Raw genomic sequence first — 23,107 nt, 5'->3', positions numbered from 1 at the left:
GTCTGGCTCCTTGGGCCACTACTGAGGCCCAGCGCTCACCATTCCATCATGGCTACCTCACTAGAGTAGCCCTCCCCAGTCTGGCCTTTGGTTCTTCTTTGCCCACTGCACCTGGCCCCTGCAGCCTGCCCACCTCCTCCCCGCTCACAGTAGCTCATCTAACAGGGCTGCCTCCACAGGGTGTCAAGTCCACCCGTGATTTTGTAGTTGCCATGGCAACGCGGCAGCCTCGCTAAAGTAGCTGTCCCAAGATGGCGGCCTCAATGTGGTCTGTTTCATCAGGGCTGCCCCATCGTGGTTGCCATTCCAACCTGGCTGTCCCCATCACCCAGCCCCAAGTGACTAAGCCCTACAGCAGGAGGAAGGCGGAGCTACAGACTCAAGAAGGACAGACATAATGGGAGTCCAAGACAAGACTATGATCTTCTCATTGATAACTCGGGAAAGGGAAACCGTGTTGGGGGAGGTCTGGGTTAGGACTCAGCAGCCAATTATCTTGGCAGGTGGAAGAGAGAGCTTCACTGCGGCACTGTGGGGGGAAAACAGAAAAGGGTGGTAAAAAAGCTTGTCCCACCACCACCCGCCCCTGCCCCCGGCCCCGTGCCCACTGGGTTCGCTTGACCAGCATGGGGGGCAGGTTTTCCCTTCATCACCTAGCTCGGCACCTGGTCAACCCAACTCCATAGAGCCCTGAGTCCTGTAGTTCTGAAGCCCAAGCTGGGACGTTCTGATTACGGAGCAGCTGCTGGAGACCAGCTGTCACTGGAATCCTGAAGGAGGGATATTTCTGAGCGGATTCAATAGTTGATAAGGGGGACGGCAGAACCCTAGGAATTATCAATAGGTCGGCCTGGCAGATCAGTGCTTCAGAATGACAGGCAGGAGGTGCTTGGAGTGATCCCTCTGGACGCTTTGCTAAGGGTCTGCAGCCCCTTCTGTCTACTGGGCTGTCATCAGAGCCAGGGAGGGACTCTGGAAGCCCCTATGAACGTCAGTCGCCTCTGAGGGACTTGGTTAGCAGCCTCCCCACGGGTCTTGGCTGGTGGATGCTTGTTGGACTGAAGCCCAAGGCGGAGGATGCAAGGAAGAGCATTCTGGGTAGAGGGAAAAGCATGTGCAAAGTCCCAGGAGCAGGAGAAGGCACAACTAGTTTGTCCAACCGCCAACTGCTCGGTGTGGCTGGAAAATGGGGGAGCTTGAGGCTGGAGAGGGGCTGGGGGTGGCAGAGGCAGGACCATGACCCCAGGATGAAGGGTTCCGGGGCTGCTGGGGAGCCCTGGGAGGGCTGTGAGCAGGTCAACTGTGGACATGGGCCAGGCACCCTCTAGGGCCAGGAGGTGGAACCAGAGAGAGACTGGAGGCCCTGAGGCCCGAGAGGAGGCTGGGGCAGAATTCAGGAAGGAGGACAGATGAGGCTGGGGCCGGGGGGCAGAGAGGTGGGGACAGGAGCGGGACAGGGACAGGCTTTGGAGGGGGCTCCCACAGCCCCCGTCCTCTGCCACTACCCATGTTGGTTTCAGTGCTGTGCCACACACCTCCCCAGGTGCACTGGAATCCTTAGCGATCATTTGCTAAGTTCTTCTCGCCCTCATTCACCTCTTATTTGTCCTTCAGCTCCTTTGGAAAACCTCAGACTCCTGCCCAGGCCGGGTCAGGCACTCTCCCTCCCCCACCCCTGCAATACCCCGTGCTGCCTTCCCTCCCCCACGTGTCCCCCTGAAACATCCTGCTGGGGTCTGAATCGGCTTCCCAATCATACTCGCAGAGGGCCGGGGTCTGCCTAGGCTCTGGCCTCAGCCCTGCTCAGCACCGGCCTCCCGTTAGCTTGGTAAAGGGAGTGGATGAGGGTCGGGCAGGGGAGCGCTGGGGGCCGCCCCACGCTCACTTCGGACTTCCAGCTTGCACTCGGCCAGGGCCTCCCCCAGCTCGTTGACGGCCAGACACGAGTAAGTCCCCGAGTCGAAGGGGGACGGGCGGCGGATGTTCAGCGTCAGGACCCCCTGGTTGTTGTTCATCAGGAACCTGGGATCTCCGCTGATTTCCATGTTGTTCTTCATCCAGACCACCTTGGGCTGTTGAGGAGAGTGGAGAGGAAGCCATGTGACAGAGGGTACCCTGGGAGATAGCAAAATGGGCCTTGGGAGGCAGATTTGGGTTCTCCTTTCGGCTGTGCCACCTCCTAATTTTGAGTGGCTGACCTTGGATGAGTCACTTCTCCTCTCTGACCCTCAGTCTCCTCTTCAGTAAGAGGAAGAGCCCACTCCTTGTGGTGGCCCATAGGGCCCTGCATGATTTGGCCCCATTACTCCCCTGCCCTCACTTGCCACCCCTTCCTTCCATCTGCTCCGCCCACACGGGCTGCCTCACTGTCCTCAAACAGACCAGACAGGCTCCCGCCTCAGGGCCTTGGCACTGGCTCTTGCCTCTTCCAATACTGCTCTTCCCTCCTCTCTTCACCTAACCAGTGACTGCCTATCTTTCAGGTCTCAGTTCCCCTGTCACTTCCCGGGTCCTAGACTGGAACAGGAATGCCCCACTTTACACTCTCACAACAGCCTGCATTTCCCTAGCACACTCGCCACCCTTTATAATTTTAGAGTCATTTGTGTGACTTCGGATAAATGGCGGTCTCCCGCAACATACGGGAACTCCTTGTTCAAATCACCAGCACATAGAAAGCCTCTGAAAACGTGTGTTGAATGAATGAATGAATGATGTAAATAAATGAAGCGAATGAATGAACTGAATAAATGAATGGATTGGTAGGGAAATGAGCGGAATGAATGAATGGATGGAGTTAGTGAATAAAGTAGCAGACAGCGGTGATGGCGGGGGTGAAGGGAAGAATCCACGGGATGCCTACAGCAGCTGACGCCAAAAAGTGGCAAAATGTGTCAGAAGGGCCAGGCAGTCAATATTTTAGGCTTTTTGGGCTCTGTGGTCTCTGGGTCATGGACCACACACAAACCATTAACGTGAAAGCAAAATAACAAAAAGGAAAAAGAAAAAAACGTTTTAAAAATTATTTATCCCCTTGTGGTCCAGTGGTTAGGACTCGGCAGTTTCACTGCCAGGGCCCGGGTTCAATCCCTGGTGGGGGAACTAAGATCCCACAAGCCACGTGACACAGCCAAAAAACAAAATATCTTAGAGAAACCAGTGGCAGGCGGATTTGGCCCGAGGGCCGTAGTTTGCCAGCCGCTGGTCTAGGTGGGTCCTTGGAGTTCAAGGTTGCAAGTGTCCACATTCCCAGACAGCAGTCTGGAAACCAGATAGGGCAGGAAGACGCCAAGGAGCTCTGCAGGTTTAGACCCCCTCCGCCCCAAAGGTTTCTGTTTGTTTTTTTGTTTGTTTGTTTTTTTGCGGTACACGGGCCTCTCACTGTTGTGGCCTCTCCCGTTGCGGAGCACAGGCTCCGGAGGCGCAGGCTCAGTGGCCATGGCTCATGGGCCTAGCCGCTCCACGGCATGTGGGATCTTCCTGGACTGGGGCATGAACCCGTGTCCCCTGCATTGGCAGGCGGACTCTCAACCACTGCGCCACCAGGGAAACCCAAGGTTTCTGTTTTTGAGGGAAGTCAGGGTGTAGTGAGCTGAGACTTGGGCTCTTGTTAGAGCAGAGAGACAGGAAGTGGGTTAAATGTGAGCAAATCCCAGGAGCAGAGAGAGAACTCGGAGGAAGAGCCCGTGTGGGGGGCAGGCAATGGGGCTTCACCTGGTGAAGATTACACACACTACACATTACACACACTACGCATGTGCACGCGCGCGCACACACACACACACACACACACACACACGGCACCTTCGGGTAGCCTCTGACGGCGCAGTTGAGAGCTGTAGCGTAACCAGCCACGACCACCCGGTCAGGTAGAGGCGTCAGGAACTTGGGAGGCATTCGGAAGTCATGCTCCTTGTACTCAGGCAATTTGAAGGTGATACCTGGGGGAGGGGTGATACACCTGTAAGGGGACTGATCCTGACTGTCCCCGTACCACCTCTCCTCCAGCACCAGGTGCCATCAACTTTGAGTCCAGGGAGGGAGACTATATATAAAATAGATAACCAACAAGGACCTACTGTACAGCACAGGGAACTCTACTCAATATTCTGTAATAACCTATATGGGAAAAGAATCTGTAATTCAGATTCTTTTGAATCTGAATTCAAAGTAATTCAGTAATATGTATATGTATAACTGAATTACTTTGCTGTACACCTGAAACTAACACAACATTGTAAATCAACTATACTTCAATTAAAAAAAAAAAAAGAGAGAGGGGGAACTGGGAGTGGCCCCCTCGGAACGGTGGCAGTAGCCATACCTGTCTTGGGGATCCAGGCCGTGTTCTTGGAGACGCCAGGCGAGTCACTGAGCCCACAGATGTTCTCGGTGTAAACTCGAAAATAGTATTCATTGCCCATGATGAGGTCTGACACGGTGCAGGAGGTTTGCCGGTTGTGTTCATAGACGTTGAACCACTCCTACGGCATGGGGGCCGGGGAGGGGCCGGGAGAGTCAGGGACACGGACCCAAGCGGGCCCCTCGCTCATAAAACCCACCGTCCCCCAGCAGCTCTGTTCACAATGGCCGGAGGTGGGAACAACCCAGGTGCCCATCAGTAGATGAATGGACAAGCAAAACGTGGTCCATTCAAACCAGGGACTGGTAGGGGAGTTCCCTAGTGGTCCAGTGGTTAGGACCCCACACTTCCACTTCAGGGGGCACAGGTTTGATCCCTGGTAGGGGAACTAAGATCCTGTAAGCCACACTGCACGGCCAAAAACAAAAATCAAACAAAAAACCAGGGCCTAGTACTCAGCCATGAAAAGGACTGAAGCCGGATACCTGCTACAATGTGGATGAACCTGGAAAACATGGTGCTGAAAGGAGCCAGACACAAAAGGCCACAGAGTGTGTGACTGTATCCATAAGAAATGTCCAGGAGGGGCCAATCCACGGGGACAGGAAGCAGATGGGGCGTTGCCAGGGACTGGGTGGGAGGGAAAGGGCAGTGGCTGCTTCATGGATAAGGGGTTTCCTTTTGAGGTGATGAAAATGTCTTGGAACTAAATAGACGGGGTGGTTGCACAACATTGTGAAGGTGTGAAATGCCACTTGAAAATGGTTAATGCTAAATTTGGCTAGATGAATTTTACCTCAATAAAAAAGAAAGAGAAAGAAAACCTATTAAAGAGTTCCCTGGTGGCCTAAGGATTAGGATTCCAGGCTTTCACTATTGGGACCAGGTTCAATCCCTGGTCGGGGAAGTGAGATCCCTCAAGCCGCCCAGCACCGCCAAAAAAAGGAAAAAGAAAATCTGTTTTGCACCAAATCTCAGCCAAAAGGCTTTCCTCCCTGTCCTGGCCCATTCTCCCAAATTTCCCGGTGCCTCAGTTTCCCCAGCTGGGAAATGGGAACAACACACCTGCTCTGACAATCTGGCCAGCTTTCCTCCCCCCGGGCCCCTCTAGCCTCTCACCATGGTTTTCTCGTCGGGGCCCCTCTAGCCTCTCACCATGGTTTTCTCGTCGGGGCCCCTCTAGCCTCTCACCATGGTTTTCTTGTCGGTTTTCTGGACGAAGTACCCGGTGATCTCACTGTTGCCGTCATCCTTCGGGGGCTTCCACTCCACCAGCGCGTTGCTGCCCCACACCTCCTTCACCATCACGTTCTCCGGTGGCCCTGCCTTTTCTGGAAGATGGGGGGCGTGTTACAAGTCACACCAAGCATCCCTAAACGTCCAGTGCCTCACCTCCTCTCCCCTGTCCATCCCCACACCCTCTGATCTCTCTTAGGCTTTTTCCCACTCCCATTTCCGCCCCTTCTGCCCCACTGCCACCTCACACCCTGCCCGGTTCCAGTCTCTCCACTTTCCCCTGTCCTGGGTCCTCCTCATCCCCTCCCATCTCCTCCCCTCCCCCGTCATCGCCGCCGGCCTCCATCCCCTCCCGGCCTGCGGGCAGCGCACCCACGACCCGGATGTCGATGGTGGCCGTGTCCTTCATGTTCTCGATCTGCACGCTGAGCTCGTACTCCCCGGAGTCTGAGCGGGCAGCCTGGCGCACGAAGAACACTGTGTCTAAGTCGCTGTTGCGCACGTGCACGTGGGAGGTGTCTATGGGCGCCCCGCCCTTCGTCCACACCACCTTCGGCCTCGGCTTTCCCTGTGCGGGAAGGCGGGGAGGGCGGCGAGGTGAGCCCGGGTCTCACCCGCAGAAGCTGACCCCTCACCCCTGCCCCACCCCCGACCCCAGCTCGACGCACCTGGAAGGGAATGACGAGGTTAACTTGCTCCCCCACTTTGCGGATGTAAGTCTGGCGGAGGTGGCGGGGCAGCCGGATCTTGGGTTGCTCTGAGTGCACAAACCCAGGGAGGGGCTCAGCGCCGGGCAGAGGGACAGACAGACCAGGGGCGGTGAGGTGGTCGGGGGAGGCCCTAATGATGACACCAGCTTGGTCTTTAGGAGAGCAGAGTCGGGGGTCAGGAGTCCTCACCCACAATCTCCCGGATGGTGACCGGCTGGGCCAGGGTGGCCGGCTGGCTGCGCCCCGCGATGTTGACCCCAACAACGCGGAAGGTGATTCTGGCTCCTGTGGGGAGGTCCTTGACAGTGAAGCCACAGCGCTCCACCAGTTCCGTGTTAGCAGGGATCCACTCGTCAGCTACGAGAGAGGAGCGAGGCTGGGGATCTTCCTTCAAGACCTTCCTAGGTGCCCCCCCGTTTGTGTCCTTTCAGCGCCTAGGGCCCCACCGCAGTGAATAGCTGCAACTGACATTTCTTGAGCATTTCTTATGACCAGGTTGGAGCGAATTAATGTTAGCTCATTAACTCCTGCCTCCATTCTGTTATCCACATTTCAGAGACGAGGAAACTGAGGCTCAGAGAGGGTAAGGGATTGGGGGTGGTAGTTACAGACAGCTCCTCGGATTTCCTGCTTGAAAATGGGTGCTTTTCCATCGTGGTTTTATTGCTATGGGTTGGTGAACCAGTGTGAGTCAGACCAACAATCAACAGGGTGAACTCTAACAAAAGTATAATAGGTTCTGAAAGACAGATTGGGGAGGGGTGGGCAAGGGTAGGAACTGGGTAAAGAGCGCTGGGAAGAGAAAAGGAAGAAATCGACCAGAGACCACCCTTCCATCATTTACATGCATCCCCAAATTCTGTCATCACTGTATCCCATCAAAATGGAAACTGTTTTCGCCATTTTTAGATGAGGAAACTGAGGCTTAGAGGCTTGCCCAAGGTCACACAGTTACAAGGTGAAGGGACAGGATTGGAACCCACATCTGTCTGACTTAAAGCCTGGGATACAGTGTCAAAATGGTCTTGTCTGTCTCCCCAGTGAGAGGACCATGTCGGAGATATCCCCAGAGCCGGGGCACTGGGCCTGGCATGGAGTCAGTGCTCAATACATGTTTGTTCCTTGGAGAATTGAGAGTGGGATGTGTGGAAATATGGATAGGTGGATGGACAGACAGATGGAGAAACAATGCATAATTAGACGGTTGGATGGTCATATAGGCAAACGGATGGTTGGAAAGAAGGGAGGGAGGGAAGAAACATAGTGGTGAAGCGATAGATATATGGATGAAAAAAATGTTACTGGATGGATGGTTAAATGATCCAAAAAATTTTCAGATGGATAGAGAGATGGTTGGATGGATGACTGGGTGGGCAACTGGAGAAAAAGAAGGAAAGAAGGGAGGGAGGGAGGGAGAGAAGGAAGGGAGGGAGGGAGAAATAAGAGGTGAAAAAGAAGGAAGGAAAAGAAGGAAGGAAGGAAGGATACATGGATGGATGGATGGATGGAAGATTGGTTGGATGGGTAGATGAATGGATAACTAGATAGAACAGAGGAGGAGCAACATAGGTAGTAGATAAATACTTGGATGGATGGATAAAAAAGGTATCACTGTATGGAGGATGGGTGTAGGGGAGGGAGAGAGTGAGGGAGAGAGGACAAGCTGGTCATCGGGGGCCTGGCTTGACCCATCCCATCCCAGGGATTCAGGCAAGCACAGCCAGAAGGGCAGTTCGCTATGGCAGAGCTCTGTCCTTGCACTGCCCTATTTGCGGTCCCCTGGACCAGACACCCACTGGGACTCTGTGTGCCACTGCCCCCACCAGGCCGCACGGGGTGACTCACAGCCCTCCACGCAGTACTCAATCAGGTACCCATCGATGCCACCTGCCCCAATCTTATCTGGGGGCCACCACTTGAGGGTGGTGGTGGTGTCTGTCACATCCTCCACTGTCAGGTGCTGGGGTTCACCTGTGGGCGCTGTAAGAATCCAGGGAAAGGGGAGGTGGGGTAAATGAGGGCTCAGGGGTCAGAGCTGGAGTCACTGGTCAGGAAAGGGATCAATCTGGTGGGCCAAAGGTCAGGAAGCAAGGATGTGGCATCACGGGTCATTAAAACAAGATCTCAAGGAATCGTGAGGTCTCCAAGGGCAGGGATAGGTGTCTATGTGGTAGGTCAGAGGTCAATGACATATTCGGGGGACAGCATGGAGTCTAGGATCCTAGGGGTCGGTGGCTGTTGTACTGGGTCAGGAAGAGGTCAGGAGGATGCGTGGGGCTGGGGGGTCAATGTCTTGAGTTGTTGGATGAGAGGGCACAGAAGTCAGCGGAGTCAAGGGAGTCAAGGCCAGGGTGTAGGGTTAGAGATCCGGGACGGGCAGGCCATGGGTCAGAGGTGGACGGGGGCTCGGTGAGGGTGCAGAGAAGCCTCACCAATCGGCATGAAGGGCTTGGTGTTGACGCTGGGCTGGGAGACCCCAATGGCGTTGACAGCAAAGACCCGCATCTCGTAGAGGATGCCCTCGATCATATTGGTGCACTCGTAGGTGGTCCCCGGGAAGACCTCGAAGTTCAGCTTCATCCAGCGCTGAGAGCCCTTCTTCTTCCGCTCCAGGAGATACCCTGGAGGCCCCCGCAAGCAGAGAGAAGTGGGAAGTCATGGGGAGGCCTGGGGTCCCAGGTCAGTTGGGGCAGTCAAAGGCACATCAAAAGGTCACATGACTCAGAGAGGTCTGAGGCCATGAATCTTGAGTTGATCTCAGGGTCACAGAGCAGTCAGAGGTCACCCTTCATGGGGTCAGGGATCAAGAAGGGCCACAGGTCATGAATCAGGGCGGAAGGAGTCCCAGAAAATCCTAGGCTGTTAGCCAAAGTGAGGATTCCCAGGCTGCTGGGGAGTCAAGAATGAGAGGGAGGGCAAAAGTGAGTGTGAGATATTGACGACGGAAAACCGAGTTTCTGAGGGTGGTCACCGAGGATGCTGAGGACTCTTGGAGGTCAAGGAGAAGTCAGGGGACAGGGGAGGTCGGAGGTCATGGGCACTGTGGCACACGGGCGCTCACCGGTGACCAGCTGTCCCCCGTCATACTTGGGTGGCTCCCAGACTAGGGTGGCCCAGTCTTCTCCAACCGATGTGACACGCACAGCCTCTGGGGGGTCTGGGACATCTGGGGAAGGGGAGACAGGATGGTCAGAGGACACCTCATGGCCTCGGGGAACCCCCCCCACCGGCTCAGCCTCCTTGCTTCCCTCTGCTCACCCACAACCCGCAAGATGATGATGGCCATGTCCTCGCCGACGGGGTTGGTGACCTTGATGGTGTAGCGGCCCTGGTCAGCTCGCTGCGTGCTCTCAATCACGAAGCTGCTGGTGTCGGCCTGCTTCTCGATGCGGACCCTGCCCTCGGTGCCTGTGAACTCCTGGACACAGCCCACCAGATGGCCTTTTTCTACCTCCCTCAAAACCCAGACCGGCCTCCACCCCTCCCCGGCCCAACAGTCTCCAATGGCTCCCCGTGAGCACACAATACACAGGCTGTGGACCCAGCACAAGAGGACCTGCTGGGTCCGCCCCCAGCCTCATCACCCCCCTGCCACTGCCTCCTTGCCTTCCAAACACCACCCTTCACTGAAAACACCAGCCTGTCTCATCCCCAAGATTTTGCATAGCTGATCCCCAGGGCATGCAATGCGCTGACCCACTTCTCTATCTGCTATACCGTTACCCATCCTTTAGAACCCGCCCAGAAGTCGCCTCTTCTGGAAAGCACTCCTGGGTGCCCTCAGATGAAAGTGACAGCCCACTTTGACTGCTACGACAGAATCCTCATAGCTTCTGGTACCTCCCTTTCTCTCAGCCCTGATCACCCTGAACTGTGACTGTTTGGGCACATGTCTGCCTCTCTCCGAAAGTGAAGGCTCCAGGAAGGCAGGGGCGCATCTGATTCATGGCTGTACCCTCAATGCCTATGCAAGAGCCTGACATACAGGAAACCTCAGGGGCTGTTTGCTGAGGGAAGGAATGAATGAAGATTGAGACAAGTCTATCCGTTTTACAGAAGAGGAAACTGAAGCCCAGAGGAGAGAAGAAAAATTGAACTGTTTCAGGGCCTGGAACATACAAGATGAAAATATTTGTTGGATGGATGGATGGATAAGTGGATTGATTCATGGATAAATGGACAAATGGATTAATTACTGGATGAATTCATTAATCAATCAATGAACTGATGAGTGGAAAGATGGTTAGATGGATGAATTGATGGATGGCCGGATTGATTGACTGATTGATTGATTAATGGGTTAATGGATGGGTGGATGGGTGGATGGGTGGATGGGTGGAGCGGTGGATGGGTGGATGGGTGGAGCGGTGGATGGGTGGATGGGTGGATGGGTGGAGCGGTGGGTGGGTGGATGGGTGGATGGGTGGAGTGGTGGATGGGTGGATGGGTGGAGTGGTGGATGGGTGGATGGGTGGATGGGTGGAGCGGTGGAGCCGTGGAGCACTCATCAGGTGCTAGGCCAGAACCATGTGGTGAACAAATATTATCTCCAGTCTTCAAAACAACCCTCTGAAGAAGGAATCAAATTCCTCATTTCACAGACAATGAAACTGAACCTCAGAGAGGGAAACCAGCTTGCCTAAAGTCACCCAGCAGAGCTGAGAGGGAGAAGTCAGGGCACAGGGGAAGCTCCACATACCTCATCCTCCTTCATCCAGGTGACGACAGGAGGGGGCTCCCCTGTGATGGACACGTCCAGCCTCAGCTTGTTTCCAGCCACGACCACAACTGAATTTTCTGAGGTCTTCTCCGAGAAGTCCAGGTGGATCTTTGGTGGCTCTGGTGGCAGAGGAGAGATTCTGGGGAACTTGGGAGTGGGCAGCTGGGCCCTCCCAATCCCCTCCAGAGGATCTCCTGAGAAGCTGGGTTCCAACAGCCACAGCGAACCAGCGGTCCAGGTCCCCTGCCCCTCCGCCCTCAGACCCAGGAGTCCAGGCCCCCAGCCTAAGGACCACAGCAGCCTCTGGTCCCTACCTTGCTTGGGGACGTACTCCACCGTGATTTCTGGAGGACATAGAAGACTGATGGTTAGGTCTCTGGGGCCCCTTATCCCCGCCCCACACCCCATCACCCTGGGACCTGGGGGGTTGGGAGGTGGATTCAGGCCCATGACTGTCCCTCCTCCCACAAGCAGCTGCTGTCACCCCCAGCATACAGTTAGGGAAACTTAATGCTGAAGGGGGCTGGGGTCTGGGAGGGTGGATGCTATGGCACCCAGGGGGAGAACCGGGCGGTATCCTCACCCAGGAAGTTGAGTTTGGCCGAGAGGGACAGGGCATAGCCGTCGGGCACAAATGTGTAGTCTCCCTCATCCTCAGGGTGGACATCATCAATCGTCAGCCTGTGGAACCTAAGGGGAGTGGGGGGGTGCAGGGCAAAGGTCAGGCCAGGTCGCCCTGGGGACCACCACGGAGAAACACGCGCCTCAGGGCGATCCCCGTGCTCAATGCAATGCTAGTGCCTGGACCCAAATCTCACTCTGCCCCTTACTAGCTGTGTGACCTTGGGCAAGTCACTTAACCTCTCTGTGCCTCCGTTTCTTCATCTATAAAATAGAGGTAATGTTCACAGTCTACAAGGGGGTTGTTGTAAGGCATTTAGAAGACTCCCTGGCACCTGGTAAGTGCCCTGTAGAGCATTAAGATTAGTTCTCAGCATTATTGCCACCATCAGCAGGCAGGGGCCTTACACAGAACCCAGAAAAAGTCTATGTCTGCCAAGAGCTATTATCAGGAAATCCACAGAGGCATGATGTTCTGCTGGCATCACAGTGGTTCTCGGCATTCTGCGGATTACCAGGTGTTTATCTCAGGTGTCCACGTGCTACGCGTTGAATTCCAGCCCCGTTTCCCTAGCTAGATGGCCTCCCCGCCAAAATTGACTGTTTGCAAATATAGTCACAAGTTTCCCATCCTGCAGCCGTGATCCTTGCAAGGAGACCTTGCCGCCTGTGACCTCCTTTGCTCCACAGGATATAGTGGAAGTGACACTGGGACAGCACCCAGCCCAGCCCTCAGAGGCCCTATTCGCTTCTGCTCTCTCTCGGGACACCTGTGTCGCCACGTGAATATGCCAGGACCGGCCTCCTGGGGAATGAGACCTCCCACGGACCAGAGTGGAGGCAGCCCAGTTGACCCAGATGAGGGCCTGAGGGAGCCCAGGAAGATGGCCATCCGAGATCAGCCGGCCTCCACCCAACCCTGAGACTCACAATGAAATTAAACCCTTGTGTTTTATTGTTGTTGTTTGTTTTGTTTTTTTGCAGTCCTGCATGGTTTGTGGGATCTTAGTTCCCCGACCGGGGATTAAACCCAGGCCATGGCAGTGGGAACAGAGTCCTAACCACTGGACCGCCAGGGAATTCCCTTAACCCTTGTTCTTTTAAACCACAAAGTCTGCAGACCACGTCCGCAGTCCACTCCATACCTCCCGATGTGGGACATGGTGATCCGCTTGCTGGGCCGCACCTCGACCCCATTCTTGTACCACTTGCCCGTGACCTTCTCATCGGACACCTCACACTTGAACATGGCCTGTTCTGAGGCCTTCACCGTCACATCTGCGATGTCCTGCAGGACCTCCAGCTGTTTCTCTGGATGGGGAGGGAAGGAGATGGGGCCATCAAACTGAGGTCAGTCCACAAAGATTGGTGAATACCCATTATGGGCCAAGCAGTGTCCCAGGTTCTGGGATTCTGGCCGTGAAACAACCCAGAAACAATCTGTGGGCCTCGTGAGCTCACGGTCTAGTGGGGAGACAGACAGTGAATGGGAAACACATAAACCAATAACTAGAGGGAACGATGAGGCCTGAGGGATGACAGGGAGGCCGCAGAAGGCTCCCAGGTAGAGGGCACAGCATGTGCAAAGGCCCTGCAGAGGAAAGCAGGCTTGTTGGTTTGGGAAACAGCCAGCAGGCTGGTGCGGAGTGAGCAAGACAGACGTGGGAGATGGCATAGGCAGGACACATCTCATGGGCCATGGAGAGCACTTTGCATTGACTCTGAGTGAGGTGGAAACTGCTGGAGGGTGTTGGGAACATGGCTGCGATCTGACTTACATTTTTTTTATTTTAATTTTTTAAATAAAACAATGCACTTGTATGGCTTAAAAATAAAATGATAAGAGGATGTAGATATAGAGCGGGAAATCTCTCACCCACCCACTTCCAATAGTACCGGTCTCGATCCCTTCTCCAAAGACACTATAGCCAGTTCATAGCCAGAAAAGCAAAGATGTACATACAGTTCATTCCCTTCTTTCTTTTTCTTCCTTCTTTCTTCCCTCTTCTTTCCTTCTTTCCTTCCTTCCTCCCTCCCTCTTTCCCTTGCTTCCTCTCTTTCCCCTCCATACAAATAGTGGCATATTTGCTTCTTCACCTAACAATATATCTTGGAAACCCTTCCAAGTCACTAACTAAAAATTGTCCTTTGTTATGGCTACAGAGGGAACTACCATAATTTATCTGGCCTATCGATGACTTGGGCTTTTTTTTTTTTTTTTACTTTTTATATGGAAAATATTACAGACTCACAGGAGTTTGTAAAAATAGCACATAGAAAAAAAGGGGGGGAAAATAGCACATAGAGTCCCATGTACCCTTCGTCCAGCTCCCCCCAGTGGTGACATCTCTCGTAACTGTAGTCCACTATCCAAACCAGGAAACTGACATGGGTTCAGCCCTGTGCACTAGACCACAGAATGTGTTCAGTTTTCACCACCTGACATTTTACAAGGATCACCCTGGCTGGAGTCGGGGTTGAGGCACAAATGTAGAAACAGAGAGAGCAGTGAGGAGACTATTGCAACAGTCCAGGGTATGAGGGGGATGGAGACCTGGGCCAGATGGGGGCAATGGAGGTGGAGAGAAGTGGTGAGATTCAGGATATTCTTTGAAGGTGGAGCCACCGGGATTTGCTGGTGAATCAAATGTAGGGTATGAGGCAAAGAAGGAGTCAGGGACAGCTCCAAGATTTGGGGCTTGGGCAACTTCGAGTGGCGTGTTGAAGCATGCGCAATGCGGCTCCCTGCCCCACCGGGAGGCCCCCTACCTTCCACGATGAGCTCCGCCTCACACTGGCCGCCGTTGGTCATGACCTGGTAGTGACCACTATCCTTCAGGGTCACTTCCGAGTAGATGAGGATGTGACGCTTCCCATCCTTCTTGAAGCGGTACATGGCCTTGAAGGAATCCTCCCGCGTCAGTTCCACGCCATCTTTCATCCTGGGTGGAGGGGACAGGAAGGGGGGAAGTGAGGGGCCCACTTAGGCCGGAGTCTGGATGTCAGAGGTGAGTGAGGGGCCAGACAGACAGTCCTGAGCAGGAATCAGGGGTCAGAAGGGAGATCACGAAAAGGAGGAAAGACAAAGGTTGACAGAGGTGTCTAGAATGGATGGATCACAGGTGGGGGCTGGGGAGAAAAAGAGGAAGAAGAGGTCACAGGCCACAGGTCTCAGTTGGAGGTCAGGAGACACAAAAAAGGGTCAGGGGGAGAGGTCAGAACATGGAGGAAGTTCGGGGTCACAGAGAGATGTCAAATATTGTGGCCTCAGTAAATGCTGCTTCCCTGCTTGGGCCAGTCCTCCCACTTCACTTCTACCTCCTCATCATCCGAACCTCATTTCAATCATCACCTCCTCCAGGAAGCTTTCCCTGACTTCCTGAGTCCTTTTCTCCTATTAAAAAGTGGTTATAGGGCTTCCCTGGTGGCGCAGTGGTTGAGAGTCCGCCTGCCGATGCAGGGGACACGGGTTCGTGCCCCGGTCCGGGAGGATCCCACATGCCGCGGAGCGGCTGGGCCCGTGAGCCATGGCCACTGAGCCTGCGCGTCCGGAGCCTGTGCTCCACAACGGGAGAGGCCACAACAGTGAGAGGCCCACGTACCACAAAAAAAAAAAAAAAAGTGGTTATAGCATCAGTTATTGCTCCTCTGCAATATCAATATTTGTCAAAATAGAACTTTGATATTTATTTGTGTTATGACTTTACTAATGCCTGTTTCTGTCTCCAACACACACACACACACACACACACACACACACACACACTCCACCCCAGCAGTTTGCCAGATCATAAACTCCTTGTGGAGTTTATGGGCAGGTGCCATGTTAGTATATATTCTCTCCATTTTCTCTCCAATACATAGAAGAGTGCCACCACACAACAGGTGCTCAATAAATACTTGTTGGATGGGGGAATAGATGTAAGAATGGACGAATGGATGGGTAGATGGGTGAGTGGGTGGACGGGTGGGGTGGATGGATGGATGAATCGATGGGATGGATGGGGAGATGATGGATGGGGTACCGGGGAGATGGATGGATGGATACATGAATGAATAGTCAAAGGATGGATAATTGGTTGAATGGGTGAATAAATAACTTAAAGGATCAGAAATAGCAGGGATCAGGAAAAAGACCTGGAAGAGGATGGGATGGGGAGAGGTCAGAAGTTTCAGAAAGAGGTCATGGGTGAAGATCAGGATTTATAGAGAAAGGCTGAGGTCTCCTGGAAACTACCGGTTAAAGGTCTGAAATCTTCAAGAGAGGTCCTGGGGCTTCCCTGGTGGCTCAGTGGTTAAGAATCCGCCTGCCAATGCAGGTGACATGGGCTCGAGCCCTGGTCCTGGAAGATCCCACATGCCGCGGAGCAACTAAGCCCGTGCACTACAACTACTGAGCCTGTACCCCACAACTACTGAAGCCCGCGGCCTAGAGCCCATGCTCCATGACAAGAGAAGCCAGGGCAGTGAGAAGTCTGCACACTGCAAGGAAGAGTAGCCCCTGCTCGCCTCAACTAAAGAAAGCCCGCATGCAGCAATGAAGACCCAATGCAGCCAAAAATAAATTAATAAAATTAAATTTTTTTAAAAAAAGAGAGAGGTCCTAAAGATCAAGCCTGAGCCAAAGACGCTGTGGGCATCTGTATGGAGATCAGGGGTCAAGAGTCACTTACCACATGACTTGGGCACCCTCTTCTGACACCTCCACTGCCATTTCTACCCGGTCGCCCACAAACACCTGCTGGTCCTCGAGGGGTGTGACAATCAAGACTGGGGGTTCTGTGGGGCGTGGGGCGACAGGAGGTCAGTAGTTTCAGGATCCCCTCCAGAGCCCCACTCCCCAAGCTCACGCCCAAATCCCGGCCTCACCTCTGACGAAGACCTCAGTGAAACACTTCTCATCTTTGACGACGACCTCGTAAGCAGCATCGTCCGCCAGTGTACACTTGTTGATGGTGAGAATTCGCTTCTTACCAACATTCTCAAACACGTGCCTGATGCAAAAGTCTCAGCTCAAGCCAGGGCATGGAGGAGATTCTGCATCCATCCATCTATCCTCAGGCCAAGCCACTCCCTCTCAGAGCCAAATTGTGTGGGAGGAGATCGATGGTCCAATTTCTAGTATTTACGTAACCACAGCAGAAATACTAACCGTCCACCCATATCCGTCTTCTTCCATTTAGCAGTGACACACAGCGACCCACCTAGACAACTACATTTCCCAGCCTCCTTTGCGGCTGGGCGGGCCGCACCACTGAGCTTGGACCAACGGAATGTGAATGGATGTGATGGCATAACTGCTAGGTCATCTCTAATTTTGCGGTGCATGTTCTAGACTTCTCTCCTTCCAGCTTCCTGTCTGACAGACACAGATGTGCCCATGACCCGCTTCAATCATGCAGATGAGGACAACACCACAAGAAATGGTGTAGCCAAAAAATATGGAACCTGCGTCTAGCTCAATCCGCCAGAAATATATTTCTCTCTAAATTAATATGTTCTGGGGACTCTTTGTTACAGCAACTTAACCTGTATCTTTTTTTTTTTTTTTTTTTTTTGCGGTACGCGGGCCTCTCACTGCTGTGACCCCTCCCGTTGCAGAGCACAGGCTCCGGACGTGCAGGCTCAGTGGCCGTGGCTCACGGGCCCAGCTGCTCCGCGGCATGTGGCATCTTCCCGGACCGGGGCACGAACCCGTGTCCCCTGCATCGGCAGGCGGACCCTCAACCACTGCACCACCAGGGAAGCCTAACCTGTATCTTAATTAACATAATTTTTATCTTATCCAAAATGTTCGTGATGAGAAATTTAGAAAACACAGCCAAGGGGAAAGTAATAAAAATAGAATCCAACGGGCTTCCCTGGTGGCGCGGTGGTTGAGAATTCGCCTGCCGATTCAGGGGACACGGGTTCGTGCCCCGGTCTGGGAGGATCCGACATGCCACAGAGCGGCTGGGCCCGTGAGCCATGGCCGCTGAGCCTGCACGTCCGGAGCCTGTGCTCCGCAGTGGGAGAGGCCACAACAGTGAGAGGCCCGCGCACCGCAAAAAAAAAAAAAAAAAAAAAAAAAAAATAGAACCCATCCATAATCGTATCACCAAGAGATAACAGCTACAAATATTTTGGCCTCTCTCTTTCCAATCTTTTAATATCTAATCTATATGTAGATTAACATTTTGTGAAGCAGAGATGAGCACTATGCTTCTGCATATAACACTAATCTTGAACAGCTTCCCATGTTAGTATAAATTTTAGAATATCTTTTTTTAGTGACTGCACAGCACCTTAACATGGAATTTTATGTTTTGCTTATTTGACTTTTTGCTACAGCAGCAAATGCTCCAGTGAACATCCTTGCAGCTAAATATGCATAACCATGATCATGCCCTTACGATAAATACCTAGACTTGCACAATCTAAAGGTTCTGGGGGGACTTCCCTGGTGGTCCAGCGGGTAAGACTCTGCTCTCCCAATGCAGGGGGCCTGGGTTCGATGCCTGGTTGGGGAACTAGGTCCCGCATGCCACAACTAAGACGTGGCACAGCCAAATAAAGAAATATTTTAAAAATAAATAAAGGCTTTTGAATACACTGCCCTTTTAGAGATTTGCCAATTTACATTCCCACCAATAACCTGTGGACCTATTTCCCTACGTCTTCTCCAGCACTAGGTTTTATCCTTTTTTTGTGGGGGGGCTGCACCCCGGCATGAGGCATACGGGGATCTCAGTTCCCCAACCAGGGATTGAACCCGCACCCCCTGCAGTGGATGTGCTGCGTCTTAACCACTGGACTGACAGGGGAGTCCAGATTTTGTCATTTTGTAAAGTTTTTGCCCATTTGGAGAGCAGAAAGACCGTTGGTGGGTTTTTTTGTTTGTTTGTTAATATTTATTTTATTTATTTATTTGGCTGCACCAGGTCTTAGCTGTGGCACGCGGGATTTTTAGTTGCAGCATGTGGGATCTTTAGTTGTGGCACGCGGGATCTTAGTTCCCTGACCGGGGATCGAACTCGGGCCTCCTGCATTGGGAGTGCAGAGTCTTAACCACTGGGCCACCAGGGAAGTCCCAAGGCCGTTGTTTTGACTTGTGTTATTATTATTGGTGGTGGTGGTTGTGTTTGCAAGGTTGAATATGTACTTAGTGAATTAGCTACTTGGGTTTCTTCTAACTGAATTCCTGTTCTTCACCGCCTTTGTCTATTTTTCTACCGAGGTATTTGCGCTTTTCATATGGATGAGGGAGTGCCCTTTCTGGGTTAAGAGTGGCCAGCCTTATGTCTGGACTCTCCCTCTGGGGCGTGGACACCCCCACCCTGGGGACTGCCCCCTCATATACTTGCTACTTGGTTTGATTTCCTCGCCGTTCTTGAACCACTTGAGGGGAAGGTCTGGGTTGCTAATCTCTACCACCAACTTGATCTTGTTGCCTTTGTCCACTTGGTAGGCTGGATCCAGCTTCTTCGTGAAGGCTGGAGATTGAAGGATGCAAGAGGGATGGAGCTGAGAGGTTCTCACTGTCCTGAGCTGTCAAGTCTCCCTCCCCAGACCACCAAGGTCAGAGAGCCTCCTGTGAACTTGGAGGCCCCTGAGAACTGGCATCTCTATTACTCCTCAGATTAGGACCTCCAAAAGGTAAGTCCAGGGTCCAAACATCAGATACCTACGGTGCTGGAGTCCCTATGGGCAGGGCCCATCTCCCCTCAGACCAGCACTGACCTGCACTCTTCTTGACCTCGACCTTGGTCTTCTTGAGCCGCTTCAGCATGCCCCGGAGGTCAGTGATGCCATACTGGAAGGCAATTCTCTCATACTCGCTCTTCTTTGCCCCTTTCAGGAGCTCCCAAATCTCAGGCGGGATGCCGAGATCATCGTCATCTTTCTTCTTTTTCTTCTCCTCCTCAACCCCCTGCCTGAAGGTGGAGAGAACAAGCCGGGGCCACCAGGGAGTGAGGAGGTGAGGGTCTCCCTCTGCCTTCTCCACTCACTTGCTGTGTCACTTTCTCTCTCTGGGTCTGTTATTCCTTATCCTGTCCCACCTGGACCATTGCCCCAGCCTCCTCCCTGGCCTCCTGACCTCATCTCATCTCCTCCCCTCCAGTCGGTTCCCCACTTGACCCCAGAGGGCTATTTCTGACCCCCACATCAGATGCCATCCCTTCCCTGCTCAAAACTCCTCCATAGCTCCCCACTGCCCTCAGGAGGAAACCCCAGCAACTCAGCCTCGAAATCACAACCTCAACCTCTGTCCCATCGCACCCCCACAACTATCCAAACCGCACTACTTGCCTTTTCCTGAGCACTCTGGGCTCGCTCCTGCAACCCAGCCTTTGCACAGCATCTTTCCCTGCCTGGATGACCTATCTCCACCTGCTCTTCAATCCTACAAATGCTAGTACCGAAGTTCCCTCCTCCATGAGGCACCCCCTGTCCTGCCAGCCTATCAGTTGCCCTCACTCTGAGCTCTCACAAGGCCCTCGTGGGACCTTCTCTCTGACCACAGTAAACAGTCTTGGTCTGTGTCTGTGTCTGCTGGATCAGACCCATCTTCCCAAGGCAATGAGCGACTCAGTGTCAGGGAACCAGTCAAACTTCTCCCTGTCCCCTGATCAGGGCCTGGTAGACGGGAGGCCTCAGAAGATGTTTGATGAGTGAGAGAGAGTGAGTCTCTGGAAAGAAGGAAGGAAGGGAAGGGAACAAAAGAAGGATAGATGAGTGGGTGAATTTGGGGGACATATGAATATCTGGATTGATGTACAGAGCATTAGGTGGGGAACTGGTAAATGGGTGGAGGGGTCCATGGATGGCTAAGTTGATGGATGAATGGGTCAATGGATGGTTAGGTTGGTAGGGGATGGGTGGCATTAAGATAGGTGGATGGGTTGATGGAGGATGGCTGGGTAAGTGGGTGGATTGATGGGTTGGTGGCAGATGGTTGGGTGAGCAGTTGGGTGAATATGTTGATGGAAGATGCCTGGGAAGATGGTTGGCTGGGTAAAGACAAACAGATGAATCTATTAGTAAATGGAGTTGTTGGGGATTTGGTTATGGGGATAGTTGAGTGAGTAGAAGGATGGATCCGTGGACCAGCAGATAATGAATAACTGAGTGACTGGACAAGCATCATGTAGAATAATATGAAATTGCCAATATTCAATCATTTTTTACCTACAGAATAGCAATTTCATATAGATGAGTCTAACAGAGAGCTATCTGGGAGGATGGGTGTGCTGTTGAAGAGATGAACAGTTGACAGAGGGATGCCTGGCTAGATGGGTAGGTGGATGAGTAGATGGGTGGGATGTTGGACTCAGCTGAAAGAGAGATGCAGGTGCAGATGGTTACACAGGTGGGAAGGTGGATGCATGGTAGACAGATGGCTGGTGGAAAGGTGGATAGATGGGTGCCTCAATAGATGGGGAAGTGGATGATGCAGTAGGTGGATGAAGGATGAATGAATGGGTTAATGAATGGGTGGCTGAGTGTAATGGCCGATGCATGGATGGACAAGTGGGAAGAGGGGGGTAGATGAATGGATATGTGGGCAGATGGATGGGCGGTGGGCAGGTAGGTGGATGGGTAGGTTCGTAGATGGATAAATAGGTAGCTGGTTGCCTGAACAGATGAGTGGGTGGGTTGATTAGTAGATGGATAAATAGTAGCTGGTTGGATGGATGGATGAGTGGACTGCCTGGTGGGTGGGTGAATGGACAAGTGGATGGATGGATGGTTGGTTGGGTGAACAGGTGGATGAGTAGGTGAACTGGAGCCTGAGTGGACAGGAAGGTGGATGTGAGGATGATGGGTTAAAGGGTGGGTAGGTAGGAGAATTGATGGGCAGATTGTGGGTTGGGTGGGGCTGTGGGTAGGGGTGTGGGTGACTGGGTGGATGGGTGAATGGACAGGTGGCTGGGTGGGCAAGGAATGGGTAGATGGAGGGGAGGTAGAGTCCCAGGATGGCAGTGGGGAAGCAACGGGGAGCAGGGGGGCCTCACCCACCATCTTTCTCCTCCTTGAGCCCCCATCTCCGCTTTCTGTGCCAGGAGGGGTGGACTCACCTCTTCTGCAGCAGGCTGCTGAAATCCAGCTCACCTTTGCCTTCCGGCATCTTTTCACCCCTGTGGCCATTGAGAGGGAGTGTGAACCCCATGGAGGTCCTGACCCTCAGACTGACTCACCCTGGGTCCCCACTCCTTGCCCTCCCTGATCCTCCCCTTCTCCCACAGCTGCCCCTCCCAAAGGACACCCTCCCATGGTCCTTGGCACCAGGACATACTCCTGCCCCTCCCCAGGGTCCAGGGTCACTTACGAACGCTTGAAGCTTTCTAGACTGTGCCCAGCGGAGTCCTGATTGGGCGCTGGGGAGAGGCAATGGGCGAAGGGAAGGTGAGCTTGGAGGCAAGGCCTGACCTAAGACCAAGAGCGCCCACCCCGGGCCTGCACAACCTCCCCCAGACCCCTTTTCCTCCATCTCTTGGGCCAGCACACCCTCTCACTTGGGCCTGGACACCCTCTGCTTGTAGACGCATTTCCCTGGCTGCCTTGCACCACCCTCTCTCAGCGGCCTGTATCCCTCTCACACCTGGGCCAGCTGGCCCTTCTCCCCGGGGCTGGGCAACCTCATTCCCTGTGCCCTCCATGTTTAAGTCCCCACACATCCTGGGCTGCAGATGCCCCAAAACCTGTACACCCTCAGAGCTCCATACACATGCTCCCAAATCTGTGTAGCCTCCCGTCAATCCTGTATACCCTCACCCTAAACCTGTCCACACTTAGACTCCCCTGAAATAAACAGTACACAGTAAAATGGAAATTATACTTTAAAAAACAAAAAAAACCTCGACACCCTCACTTCCCGAGCCCTTAGTGCCACTTTCTCAAGCTTGTACACTGTGACCCTGGAATCTACATAACTCACCTCCTAAGCTCCACGTGAACACCCCCAAACCCTGAACCTTTTCACCCCCAAATCTACACCTTCTCACCCTCTAAGCCAGTAGATTGTCTCCCCTATGTTGAACAACCTGACCCCTGCCTCTGTGCTCCATCTTCTGAAAACCTGTGCCCGCCTTATCCCCACATCAGTATACTCTCCCCACACCTGGCTGACAGATCCATTCCCCCAACCAGACCCAAGACCCCTGGCCCCCATCCCCGCCAGCCAGCGTACCCTCCACATCAATTTTGAAGGCACAGCTGTCGCAGATGTCCTTGGCTTTGACCTCGAGGCGGTAATCCCCGCGGTCACCCAGTACCACCTTCCCGATGTGCAGCTCCAAGGTGTATATCTGGGGGCCAGGCCAGGGGTATGGGTGCACATGACTGACCCCCAGTGCCACCCCACCTCCCCCAGAGCCCACCTCACAACTCTGAGTGCCCCCAGGAAGGGCCAGCTGTCTCTTCCATGCCTGGACAATCTTGATCTCTGGGGGCCTGCGTCCCTGACCCTGAGAGCTC

At 53.4% G+C, this 23,107-nt stretch overlaps 1 protein-coding gene across 1 annotated transcript; it reads right to left on the bottom strand.

Annotated features, from left to right (window-relative positions):
- Positions 1–467: 467 nt before the first annotated feature.
- MYBPC2 (myosin binding protein C2) lies at positions 468–21,768 on the bottom strand. The gene is made up of 22 exons (XM_079723044.1): positions 21,709–21,768; positions 19,370–19,563; positions 18,990–19,122; positions 16,520–16,644; positions 16,324–16,429; positions 14,420–14,592; positions 12,796–12,961; positions 11,613–11,719; positions 11,344–11,373; positions 11,009–11,148; positions 9,568–9,727; positions 9,371–9,475; positions 8,742–8,930; positions 8,155–8,289; positions 6,499–6,666; positions 6,268–6,356; positions 5,972–6,167; positions 5,555–5,694; positions 4,325–4,484; positions 3,805–3,941; positions 1,886–2,072; positions 468–529 (listed from the first exon to the last, which is right to left on the bottom strand). The coding sequence occupies exons 1-22, from the start codon at positions 21,756–21,758 to the stop codon at positions 519–521; spliced, it is 2,901 nt and encodes a 966-aa protein (XP_079579170.1). The 5' UTR covers positions 21,759–21,768; the 3' UTR covers positions 468–518.
- Between the last annotated feature and the right edge of the window lie 1,339 nt (positions 21,769–23,107).

Source organism: Hyperoodon ampullatus (genome assembly GCF_949752795.1).
Source record: "Hyperoodon ampullatus genome assembly, chromosome: 18".
Lineage (NCBI taxonomy): Eukaryota > Metazoa > Chordata > Mammalia > Artiodactyla > Ziphiidae > Hyperoodon > Hyperoodon ampullatus.
Note: the sequence above shows the minus strand (reverse complement) of the source record. Positions and strands in the feature narration are given on the sequence as shown.

Coding starts and splice junctions, on each gene's coding strand:
- MYBPC2 (XM_079723044.1), bottom strand. CDS start 21,758: ATGCCGGAAGGCAAAGGTGAGCTGGATTTCAGCAGCCTGCTGCAGAAG. Junction 16,645..18,989: donor GAAATCAAACCAAGTAGCAA/GTATATGAGGGG, acceptor CTTTTGCATCAG/GCACGTGTTTGAGAATGTTG. Junction 16,430..16,519: donor CACTGAGGTCTTCGTCAGAG/GTGAGGCCGGGA, acceptor CACGCCCCACAG/AACCCCCAGTCTTGATTGTC.